This window comes from Spinacia oleracea, chromosome 4 (genome assembly GCF_020520425.1).
Source record: "Spinacia oleracea cultivar Varoflay chromosome 4, BTI_SOV_V1, whole genome shotgun sequence".
Lineage (NCBI taxonomy): Eukaryota > Viridiplantae > Streptophyta > Magnoliopsida > Caryophyllales > Amaranthaceae > Spinacia > Spinacia oleracea.
The window spans coordinates 165285040-165298021 of NC_079490.1; the positions used below are offsets into that span (position 1 = coordinate 165285040).

The window sequence follows — 12982 nt, forward strand, 5'->3', positions numbered from 1 at the left end:
TGAAGTATATATAAGGGTATCTACCTTCTTTTTTTCAAAATTTAAAACAAAATCAAAGATTCAGAGTAGTACATATTTGGGTTGAAAGCCAATTATTGTACTCATTAAACAAAACTAATACAGATTTCCCACACTAATCACTGTTAAGATTTGAGAGTTTTTCATTTAACTTCCAATTTCAAGGTCGTTTACATTTCACATACTTGGAAGCTTCAAGTTAAAACTGGGGAAAACAGCAAGGATTTGTTTCTATTTTGGGTAAGTTTTCTTTCTATTTTATTTATTTATTTATTTATATTGGATCTTTTCTTTTTGTGGGATACTTTTTTCTGGTAATTATAGTTGAAGACTTGAGTTTTTTCAATAAAAGAAAAAGTATGTCCAGTTTTTTGCTTTCAGCAGAATTTTTTGGCTCTTTCTATGGTATATTCTAATTATAGTAGTGTCCTGAACTAGATAAGCTTGGATTTTTGCTAGAAACAAAACGAAGGTAATTACTGTAGTTAATTTCGTAAGATTTCTTATAAAACGGTTGCATATCATTTCGTGTTTGGCCGATCTATTTTCCTTCTTTTTTAGGGAAGGATTTGGAAGGAAAATGCGAGTCCACCATTTCCAACCCCTCCTATGCCTTTAAACCCAGCCAATGGGGAGAGGAGGGAAGGTTGTTGGAGTTGTTTCTTCCAATATTATGCTTCAAAAGAAAGGAAATGTCATTTGTCCCACACTCTATATAAAAAATTTCAATCTTTACCTTTAAATATACCATTATCTGTCAAAGATTTGTCTTTTAGAGATTTGTTAGAAGACTAGAGAGGTGGGCCTAGTAATCACACGCCTGTGCGCCGGGCTCGGGCGGGTGGTGCGGATGGGGCCCTTTTTACTGTATTATTTTTGGTGAATTGGTGGTGTAATCTTTGCATGATTTACGTAACGGTTAATTGATTCCTTTGACGATTTGATTTCCGTCAAAGATATCCATCCCTCCGACAATACAAATGCAAATTCTGCCATTGTTTTGGGCATTGCTTAAGGGGGTTCTCAATCCGATTTTTCGTCGTACACCAAAGGATTGGAGTCGTGTATCCCTGGAGGTCGGTTGCCACGAGTCCGCGTATACTTAGCTGGGGAAATTTGACTTTAAGGCAGTGATTGGTGTCACGCCACAACATTGTTACAGACAAGCTCGTTCTAATTATTATTGTTATTAGTCATAGTTCCTACAAAGGGGTCGGACCGTCAGGATGGGATTGGTAAAAGCTTCTAAAAAGAAATGGGTATTTACAAAATTTGAAAGAAAGGGCAAGTTATACGAGTATTAGACCAGTTGTCCTATATCGAAGAAATAGAGATATACTCCGTACGAAATTTTAAATAACATTCGTATAAGATTTGTAAGCTACTCCACCTATCACCAATTGATTTTAGGATTCTGTCACACTTATATGTGGTCAATTTTTTATTCTCTTGTGTGAGTTGAATTACAAAACCTACATGGTTTTCCTTATGGTAAAAAATTTTAACTCTTAAATTGTTGTACTGAACACATAGTTACATACATAATTACTATATATAGTAAGTTCTTTAATCTTGTAATGTTGAAATGTTGTAGGGTGACAAAGTGGTGGTTTCCAAACCAAGTTGGTTTAGATTGGTGAAATGGGCAAGGTTAATGGAGTTGAAGAGGCAACAACTTCCAACTCCAGTGTTGTGGAACCAAGTCAACAGGAAACTAAGAATCAGGAGAATGAAACTATTCATAAAGTCCCATTCCACAAGCTATTTTCATTTGCAGATTCTACTGATAAGGCATTGATGATCATTGGCACAATTGGTGCAATAGGAAATGGTGCATGTATGCCTCTAATGACCATAGTTTTCGGTGATGTGGTTGACGCCTTTGGCGAGAATCAAGACCCTCAACACACCCTTCATGTTGTATCTAAGGTATCTGTTACTTAAAGATATAATCAACTAGATTATCTTGAAATCTGATGTTTTTTCTTTTTAATGTTATTGATATTTTTATGAAATCTTCCCAAAGTTTCTCAACTGCTGCAATCTTGACTTGATACAGGTGTGTCTGAAGTTTATCTACTTGGCCATAGGTGTAGCAATCGCTGCATTTCTTCGTAAGCTGCTGAACTTTACAACTTTTGTAAGCTTACAAATTGTTATAGGCTTATAGCTAATGAACAATGCATATAATTGTTTTTGGTATGGCAGAGGTGACTTGCTGGATGGTCACAGGAGAAAGACAGGCTGCAAGAATTAGGAGCTTGTACCTAAAAACTATTCTCAGACAAGATGTTGCATTCTTTGACAAAGAAACAAATACTGGAGAGGTTGTTGGAAGGATGTCCGGCGATACTGTTCTCATACAAGATGCTATAGGGGAGAAGGTACCTCCCTCGCTTGCACTTTTTACTGTAATATTTAGGCTATGTTCTGTTCACCTTATTTTCACTTATCTCAGGAATAATAAGTTCAGTTAAGATCACTTAAGTTCAGGAAAAATAAGGGATGGACAAGTACAATCTATACTATATATTAAAAGGCCTTTCTACAAAGGTTTGCATGCCAAAAAATGAGAAATATGGTTTGTTTAAAATTCAAACCTGCGACCTTTAGTTCCAACACTAGAGCATTAACCAATTAAGCTATAACCCTTTACATGTTATCTTTGCAAAATTAATATTAATATAATATAGAATTATTATCTTGTGAAAAAAATTCCAACATAATTTCATTAAAGAATATATTAATTAATTGTTATTCACATAACAATCCGGGACATTGCCCAGGCCAAAACACTAGTTTATAACTAAAATATGTTTAGACAATTTCAGATAAGATAGGTTTAGAAAAAGTATGCGATATCAGGTAAATAGAACACACCCTTACACTGACGACTCTTTCTTGGTAGGTTGGCAAGTTTGTGCAGATGATAGCAACATTCATCACAGGTTTTGTGATTGCATTCATCAAAGGGTGGCTTCTCACTCTTGTCATGATGTCCTCGATACCCCTTCTCGCAATTGCTGGTGCAGTCATGACCATTGTTATATCAAAGATGGCAACAAGAGGCCAAAGTGCTTATGCAAAGGCGGCAATTGTCGTAGAACAGACTATAGGTTCAATAAGAACAGTAAGTTCAGCTGCCCGTATTACATACTTTCAATTTCAGTAACAATGTTTCTTTACTTCTTTTAAACCGTGCATGATCGATCTTCCATTTCAGGTGGCATCGTTTACAGGAGAGAAACAAGCCATTGCAAACTACAAGAAAGCTATTGCAAGCGCTTACAAGTCAGGTGTACTTGAAGGAGTGGCTTCAGGGTCGGGGATGGGGGCATTAACAACTGTTATCTTCTGCAGTTATTCTTTAGCTATATGGTTTGGCTCAAGGATGATTCTTGAAAAGAATTACACAGGGGGTACTGTCCTTATTGTCCTTATTTCTGTCGTCGTTGGATCTATGTGAGTTCATCATCCCTTTCAACTTGTTCTAGTTTCATTTTTTCATGGTTATTAAGATCGCGATTCAACTCGTAGAATCTTACTATTCTACGATTCAAATATGGTCTTACGATTCGATTTACGATTCTACACTTTTTTCTTTCTTGACTAGCGAAAACCTCGTAAATCTGAATCACGCTAAGAAGGTTATTAATAGATAAATATTGTTAATTATGGATATTTAGCTAGTAAACAACTATATATTTCAATTATTATTTCATCTACTACCTTCGTTCCTGAAAGTTATTTACGCCTTGAAATATGTGTCCAAAGCATGAAAATTTTGGTTGTAATATACATCAAAACATTATCATGTAAGATTTTGTTATGAATTTTCAGAATATCAACTTTTTATTTGTTTTTCAAATACAAAATTGAATATATTAGTGGTTAATTGTTGCACTGGAGTCCGTGCAAATAGTAAGCTTAAAGAACTTTAAGGAACGGAGGTAGTATAATATAAGCACTTCAATGAAATTTGAGAATAAAATGTTACGATTCTACGATTCGATTCTAAGAATATTTTCCGATTCAAAGTAGAATCGCGATTTTGATAACTACTTATTCGGATTGAACATAAATTATATGCATGGAACATATTAGTGAAGTTTATTCTTTAACTGTTTTAGGTCATTGGGGCAAGCATCTCCCTCTATGAGCGCATTTGCTGCAGGCCAAGCAGCAGCGTATAAGATGTTCGAGACTATCAATCGAAAATCAGAAATCGATCCCTACAACATGACTGGAAAAACAATCGATGAAATTCACGGAGATATTGAGTTAAAGGATGTCTGTTTCAGTTATCCTAGCAGACCTGATGAACCAATTTTCAGTGGATTTTGTCTTTCCATTTCAAGTGGCACAACTGTTGCATTAGTTGGACAAAGTGGTAGTGGAAAATCAACAGTAATTAGCCTTTTAGAGAGGTTTTATGATCCACAAGGTGGAGAGGTTCTAATTGATGGAATTAATCTGAAAGAATTTCAGCTGAGATGGATCAGACAAAAAATTGCCTTAGTTAGTCAAGAGCCTGTGTTATTCGCGTCCTCAATTAAAGATAATATTGCATATGGGAAGGATGATGCTACAATTGAAGAGATTAGAGCTGCAATTGAGTTGGCAAATGCTGCTAAGTTCATTGATAAATTGCCTCAGGTTCAAACTACCCCTATAATTTTACTCTTAGACTCTGTTCTATTTTAAGTCTTAAAGGGTCTTAAAAAAAATCTGATTATTAAAAATTAATAAAAAGATGACGTGGAAGTCTTAGCTTATACTAGCGCTAATCTTGCTCTTAGACTCTGTTTTATTCGACTTATTTTGTCTGAACTTATATTATCTGCACTTAACTTAACTTATCTGCACTTATCTGAATTTAACTTAACTAATCTGTGTGAAAATGTATGAAAAAAAACTTATTTTTCTGAAATAAACTTATTTGTGCGTGAAAACATATGAAAAAAAAGTTATTTTTTCTGAACATAACTTATGTCGCATTGTTGTTAATCTTATCAGGGGCTAGATACTTTGGTTGGTGAGCATGGAGGCCAGCTCTCCGGAGGACAAAAGCAGAGAGTGGCCATAGCAAGGGCCATTTTAAAAGATCCACGGATTTTACTTTTGGATGAAGCTACAAGTGCACTTGATGCAGAATCTGAGAAGATTGTGCAAGAAGCTTTAGACCGGATAATGGTAAACCGAACAACTGTTGTTGTTGCTCATCGCTTGAGTACTATCAGAAATGCTAATATGATAGCAGTTATTCATCAAGGAAAGGTGGTTGAGAAAGGTAATCTTGTTATCTGATGCTTCCTTTTTCTCTCTATTGTGATTTTCTTGGGATGCTAGACCTGCATGCAACCGAGTCGGTTTTGTATTTTTACTCCTTTAAAAAACACATTTTTATTGTTTGAAAGCACATATTTATCGTTAAAAGCACATTTTTACACAAAAAGTACATCCGCTTTAAAAGGACAAATAATATATGTGCTTTTAAACTCTAAAATATGCTTTTAAACCGTAAAAATGTGCTTTTAACCCGGTTGCATGTAGAGCTACATACAACCGGGGTGCACCTTCTAATTTGTGGTATGCTGATGGTCAGACTTTCTTTCTTATTTGTGTGCACAAATCAGGTCCGCACTCTGAACTATTGAAAGATCCCGAGGGAGCATACTCTCAACTTATCCGTCTGCAAGAAACAAGAAACGAGTCTGAACAAGTTGAGGATATTGGAGAGATGTCAAGACGACACTCCAGTCAAAGAAACTCATCATCATTAAGATCATTAAGTCATGGATCCTCTGGTAGAGTGAGTAGTAGCCGTCACTCTTTCTCAGCTCCAGAACTCGTGGAAGAAGGTACTGATTTGTCATCATCTTCTAAGGAAAAACCAAATGAAGTTTCAATTTGGCGCGTTGCTTCTCTCAACAAACCTGAAATCCCAGCACTTATTCTCGGAGCTATAGCAGCGTGTGCTAATGGCCTCATCTTTCCAATCGTCAGTATAATCCTTTCAAGCGCGATCAGAATGTTTTACGAACCACCTGATAAACTGAGAAAAGATTCAAAGTTCTGGTCTCTTATGTTTCTACTGGTGGGTGTAGCATCACTTGTGACTCAACCTCTTCAGTTCTTGTTCTTTGGAGTGGCTGGTCATAGGTTAATACAACGTATAAGGACTATGTGTTTTGAGAGAGCGGTCCACATGGAAGTTGGATGGTTTGATGAGGCTGATCATTCGAGTGGTGCAATTGGTGCAAGGTTGTCTGCTGATGCGGCAATTATGCGTGCTTTAGTTGGAGATACACTTGGATTGACTGTTCAGAATATTGCTACTGCAGTTGCTGGTTTAGTGATTGCTTTCACCGCGAACTGGATTTTGGCGTTCATTATTCTTGCTCTGATACCCTTTATTGGCCTTAATGGTTATGTCCAAGTCAAGTTTTTGAAGGGATTCACTGCAGATGCTAAGGTAAAAATCGTTTAACGGTTTTTTTTTTTGTCTAGTAATAAAACTCTGTCATGCTCACCTTATTTCCACTTGTTTCAGTAAAAATATGTTTAGATAAGATAGTTTCAGATAAAATAAGATAAAATAAGGGTTCGTTAAGTACAATTTATAACTAAAAAAGGTTCTGATAAACGCACACTACTTGCAGTCTTGCAAATAACAAAAATACTGATGTATTTACAACTTTCATCATACAAATTTATAGTACTTCATAGTATTAAGTAGAAATTAGTTTAATCCGTAATAATCACGTAAAGAAAATACAATGGAGTCTTATAACCACTTATAGATTTGTAGAACTAAGGATCTGTTTTTTTTTTTCCAAACATTTTCACACACAAAATAAGTTCTGATAAGTTCAGTTAAGTTCAGATAATATAAGTTCAATCAAAATAAGTCTAATAAAACGAAGCCTAATTCCTACTTTTTGGATTTCTGCAGAAGAAGTACGAAGAGGCGAGCCAAGTTGCTAATGACGCAGTTGCTAGTATAAGAACGGTTGCTTCTTTCTGTGCCGAGGAGAAGGTAATGCAACTATATGAAAAGAAATGTGAAGCACCAATTGAAGCAGGTGTGAAACAAGGAGTGGTTAGTGGGGTGGGTTTTGGTGTGTCCTTTTCTCTTCTCTTTCTTGTCTATGCCGGTAGTTTCTATGCCGGAGCTCAGCTCGTTGCCCATGGGAAGACAACATTTTTCGAGGTTTTCAAGGTCAGTATTGCATTTGCTTACAAACTAGCCAGCTATTGAAATTATAATAGAGATGAAAGAGGGAAATAATGTAGCAAAATTACGCTACTATTTCATTCAATCCAGTTAATTAAGTTACATCAAAAGACTTTTTATAGGCTCATAAAACATACGGAGTACTACAATGCCAGAATGTGAAATAACCTACTAACCCATTACTATTATTGACAACTAATAATATTCATGTTCCTAAAATTAAGGACTAACACACTGATTTTGATCATAACTTTTAACACCAGCCATCTACATATTTATCTCCCTTTAAACATGTCTGTGTTTGTTTTTTACTACAGGTATTCTTCGCGTTGGCATTCTCTGCAATAGGAATATCACAATCAAGCTCCTTTGCAACTGATAGTAGTAAAGCCAAGAGTGCGGCTGCATCTGTATTTGCAATCCTTGATCGTAAATCTAAGATTGACTCAAGCGATGAATCTGGGATGATCTTGGATGATGTCAAGGGTGAACTTGTTCTTCAACATGTTAGCTTTTTGTATCCTAGTAGACCTGATACTCAGATTTTCCGAGACCTGTCCTTGACTATCCACTCTGGCAAGGTATGTTCTAAAACTTGAATGAACTCTACAAAATTATTAACTTTATAGAGAAAAGGAATTACGTCTCTAATTAGTCCATATCCGTCTTAAAAATGATGATTAGAGACGAATTTGACACAGAAATAGGGCGTCCTTAATGAGGTTGTCTCAGAATCTTTTAGACAGAATTTTGGCAAATTTGAGATGTTATAGTATCCGTCTCAAAATTGTCTCTAATAATGCATAATTTTCTGTGGAAGATGCTCTTGCATTTCCTTTGCTATTCTTTTGCCAACAATTAGTTGTTTAATTAATACTACTAAGACATTTGAGTTTTCTATCTTGAATTAGACTATTGCTCTTGTTGGAGAAAGTGGGTGCGGAAAATCAACTGTCATAGCCCTCTTACAGAGGTTCTATGATCCAAAATCTGGTTGTATCACACTGGATGGGATTGAAATTCAGAAATTCCAACTGAAGTGGCTAAGACAACAAATGGGACTTGTAAGCCAAGAGCCTGTTCTTTTCAATGACACAATACGTGCCAATATTGCGTATGGAAAGGGCGGCAATGCTACTGAAGCAGAAATCACCAATGCTGCAGAGCTAGCAAATGCTCACAAGTTCATCAGTAGCTTACAACATGTACGTATTAACACTGTTTTAAAATCTATGTTTTGTTTAGATTTTGACTCATTTCACACGGAATAAGTTCAGATAAGTTTAGATAAGTTTAGTTAACTTCAGATAAGTTTAGATAAGTTCAGTTAAGTTCAAATAATAAAATTCAGCTAAGATAAGTTCAGAAAAAATAAGATTTTTTCATACATTTTCACACGCAAATAAGTTTATTCAAGACAAGATAAGTTTTTTCAGATAAAAAAGTTCATAAAAGTTCAGATAATATTAAATAAGTCGAATAAAACGGAGCCTAATAGTCTCGACATGCGAAAATGATAAAGGTCATAACATGCGACCTTTAAATCGTGTCACGACATGACATGATTTAAATTGGAAACTAAAATATTGAACTTATATAACCTATTATAATGTTAAAAAAAATGTAGTAAAATCTTAATATTTTAATTTATTTCCTTCTTTATATCGACTACCTTATTTACATATTTTTCATAGTAAATTTTGCATTGATAGTAAAATATTATGATGACGCATATCCTATGTGACACTTATATGTATCAATTAAACCCCGACATGTAAGATTGCGACAACATTTGACCTTTATCATCACCCCTTGACATGTTCTCCTTATAGTTAAAGCATGCATAGTAGTTATGCATTCATATACCCAGTTTTCACTCAAATAGTGTGAAATGGTGAATGTTGTAGGGGTACGATACAGTGGTAGGAGAACGAGGAGTTCAGTTATCAGGAGGGCAAAAACAAAGGGTTGCCATAGCCAGGGCCATAGTAAAGAATCCAAGAATACTTCTATTAGACGAGGCAACAAGCGCGCTAGATGCAGAATCAGAAAGAGTTGTGCAAGATGCATTAGATCAAGTCATGGTAAATCGGACAACAGTCGTTGTTGCTCATAGATTATCTACCATCAAACACGCCGATGTTATTGCTGTTGTAAAGAAAGGTGTTATTGCAGAGAAAGGGAAGCATGAAACTCTAATTCGTATCAAAGATGGTGTTTATGCTTCTTTGGTTGCTCTTCACATGAGTTCTTCCTCTTAACCTTGCCACAAAATTTTGTTCTTGTTTTTTTGAGAGTTATCTATTTTTAGTCAACCTATATTTTGTAGTAGAACTGTTTTGTGAGATAGTTAAATTTGTTTACATTTTCCAAGTTCTCTTAGGAGGAATTCGGGGAGATTTGTGAATATTTATTATTTTATTTAACATATCAAATTCTTTTTGTCTTCATCTTCAAAAGGCCAACATTTATTTTGATGTACATAATTATAAATAAATCAAAATAAAATAAAATTGATACTCCCTCTGTTCTCGAATATTAGTCCTTTTTGGAATCTTGACACTATTTACAATTGAAGAGAATCTTTTAATTTCTTTCTAATACGTAATTCAAAACATATTCAAGTGAGATATTATTTTGTGTGTCTTAATGTGTAGTTTAACAATATCAAATTTTTATATTTTTCTAACATGCGTATTTAGAGATATTTACTTTTAAATATTGAGTTGAAACGAGTTGAAAAGTCAAAACAGGACTAATATTTAAGAACGTAGGGAGTATATAGAATACTCCCTCCGTCCCGGAATACTTGAAACCGTTTGACCGGCACGGAGTTTAATTCATTATAATTGACTTCTTATTTAATTGAAAGGTAGTTAGTAGTGGGGTATTTTTTTTAATATAGATAGTGGGATGTGGTGGGGGGTCATGAATTTTTTCATGTTTATTTGGGGTAGTAGGGTTATTGGTGGGCCCTTAGGTAAGGTGAGAAAATAATAAAATATTATGTAAAGTTTCCATTTTTAGAAGCGTTTCAAGTAATCCGGGACGACCCGATAAGGAAAGCGTTTCAAGTATTCCGGGACGGAGGGAGTATTACTTTTCAATAGCTACACTAAAATGGTAGTCATGGTAAATATTGCGATCTCAACTGTCAATTTCCAAGAATCAATCTCAATCGTTAGTAGGTTTGACTCTTCCTGTCAATTCATTTCGCCAAAAAAAAATATAATAAAGAATTAACAACTTCCCCTCATATGTACAACCAATCTGATCATTTTGCGAAATATATCAGATGCAATTCATAAAAAGATGGCCACAGATTCATAAATAATTTAATGAAACCGCTATGAATATATGGCTAAGTGCTAACTGAAGACTTTCAAAGTCTCAACCTTGCAAGAACTGTTTGAATAAGAAAGAAGAATTGTGCAATGTGGTATTATTGTATCACACTTTACAATGTACAAGGTACAACTTATATATGCCTCCTTAGAGGGAGAACCTAGGATTATTGAACCCTAAACTAAGGACATAAAACACCTACACCACTAGAAGACAAACTGTGATCACATGGGGTTAAAAGCAAGAGAAATATACTAAGCTATGTTACACCATACAATATGACTGTATACTAACAGCATGTACACAATGAGATGTTCATATTTCATCACTCCCCTTCAAGGTTGTAGTTGGAGTCACAACTCCAAGCTTGGGTAGAAGTGTAGATAGCTGACCAATAGACATAGGTTTTGTGAACAAGTCAGCCACTTGGAATTGAGATGGGACAAATTGAGTAGCAATGGAACCATCAGTGATCTTGTCTCTTATGAAGTGGCAGTCCAATTCAACATGTTTTGTTCTCTCATGGTGAACTGGATTGGCAGCAATTGAGATGGCTGCTTTGTTGTCACATTTCAGTATGGTAGGCCCTAGGTGTTTGAGTCCTAGGTCCTTAAGGAGTTGTTTGATCCATGTTACTTCACATGTAGTTAAAGTCAATGCCTTATATTCTGCTTCTGCAGAGGACCTGGCCACAACTTGTTGCTTTTTAGCTTTCCATGAGATAGGTGAATCACCCAGCAGAACACAGATCCCTGTAGTGGATCTTCTGGACATGGGGCATCCTGCCCAATCACTATCATAGTATGGTGTAAGAACAACAGCAGAATCAGATGTCAGTAATATGCCCTGACCTTGGCACAAGTTCAAGTATCTGAGGAGTCTCTTTGCTGCTTGCATATGCACTGTGGTGGATTTGTGCATGAACTGACTGAGAATATAGACTGCATAGGCAATATATGGTCTGGTTATAGTAAGGTAGATCAATCTCCCTACCAACCTTTGATACTCTGTTGCCACAGGTAACACATCACCTAGTTCAGGTGTGAGTTTCAGGTGTGGTTCCAAGGGAACCCTCACTGGTTTTTCCTTGTGAATACCATATTCTTTCACAATGTCTTGAGTGTATTTCCTCTGAGACAAGAAAAAACCTTGAGCACTTCTGTCTATTTCAATCCCCAAAAAATACCTGACATCACCCAAATCCTTCATATGAAAATGAGATGACAGCATGAGTTTGACTTCTTGAATCAGTTTCTCATCATTTCCCACTATGAGGAGATCATCCACATAGACTAGGAGAGCAATGAAGGACTCACCCTTGCACTGAGTGAACAATGTGTAGTCAGTTTTGGACTGACTGAAACCAAATTCCATCAGGGCATTGGACAGTTTGGCAAACCATTGTCTTGGTGCCTGTTTCAATCCATACAGGGATTTCTTGAGTTTGCACACTTTTCTTGTCTTAGGAGGTGTTTCATAGTTCTTATCAACCTTGATTTGAGAATTCCACCCTGTGTATCCTGGTGGCATTGTCATGTACAGATCTTCTTCCAAGTCTCCATGGAGGAAGGCATTCTTGACATCCATTTGGCACGCATGCCAATTTTCTATTGCTGCCACAGCCAGAATAGATCTCACTCTGGTCATCTTGGCCACTGGAGCAAATGTTTCCTCATAATCAACACCATACACCTACCTGCATCCCAAACCTACCACTCTAGCTTTGAGCCTTTCTACATGACCTTCTCTGTGAAGTTTGGTCTTGTACAGCCATTTGCATCCTATGGCTCTTTTTCCAGGTGGTAGATCCACTATTTCCCATGTTGCACTACTTTCAAGAGCTTCTATTTCCTCATTCATTGCTTGCACCCACCCTTTTTCTTTCACTGCCTGTTTGAACTGAACAGGATCATCTATGGATGTGACTTTAGCTAGAAAAGCTACAAACAATGCCTCTATACTGGTCACAGCTACATTTGCAGCATGGAATGATTGAGTGTGCTCTGTGGGAACCTTTAGAGCATGTTGGTAGTCTTTTGTCCATTCTGGTGCCCTTCTATCTCTAGTTGATCTTCTGACAACCTGTGGCACTACTACTGATCCTATTTCATCAGTTTGAGTTGTGACACTTTTCTCATTTGCAGTTTCAGCATCAGTGTTCTCACCTTGCTCACCTTCAATTGTTTCAATCTCCTGATCAACATCATCATCAACTGCATCTGAGATTGGAATTCTGAGTTGTACTGGAGAGTTGTACACTTTTCCTGGTTTGTCTTTGTTACAAGGGAAAGCATCCTCATAGAACTTCACATCTCTTGTCACAAAGGTCTCATGTGTTATCAGGTTCATTACTCTGTATCCCTTTTGAGTCAGGGGGTAGTC

At 36.2% G+C, this 12982-nt stretch overlaps 2 protein-coding genes across 2 annotated transcripts; one reads left to right on the forward strand and one right to left on the reverse strand.

The window, feature by feature from the left end:
- LOC110805511 (ABC transporter B family member 21) lies at positions 1-9705 on the forward strand. Its single transcript, XM_022011130.2, has 13 exons — positions 1-258; positions 1613-1947; positions 2078-2132; positions 2227-2402; positions 2927-3148; positions 3242-3480; positions 4149-4674; positions 5035-5308; positions 5655-6493; positions 6974-7240; positions 7573-7836; positions 8167-8460; positions 9163-9705. The coding sequence occupies exons 2-13, from the start codon at positions 1660-1662 to the stop codon at positions 9514-9516; spliced, it is 3798 nt and encodes a 1265-aa protein (XP_021866822.1). The 5' UTR covers positions 1-258; positions 1613-1659; the 3' UTR covers positions 9517-9705.
- A 1210-nt stretch (positions 9706-10915) lies between these two features.
- On the reverse strand, positions 10916-12247 carry LOC110805502 (uncharacterized mitochondrial protein AtMg00810-like). Its single transcript, XM_022011113.1, has one exon. The coding sequence runs from the start codon at positions 12245-12247 to the stop codon at positions 10916-10918; it is 1332 nt and encodes a 443-aa protein (XP_021866805.1).
- Positions 12248-12982: the final 735 nt, after the last annotated feature.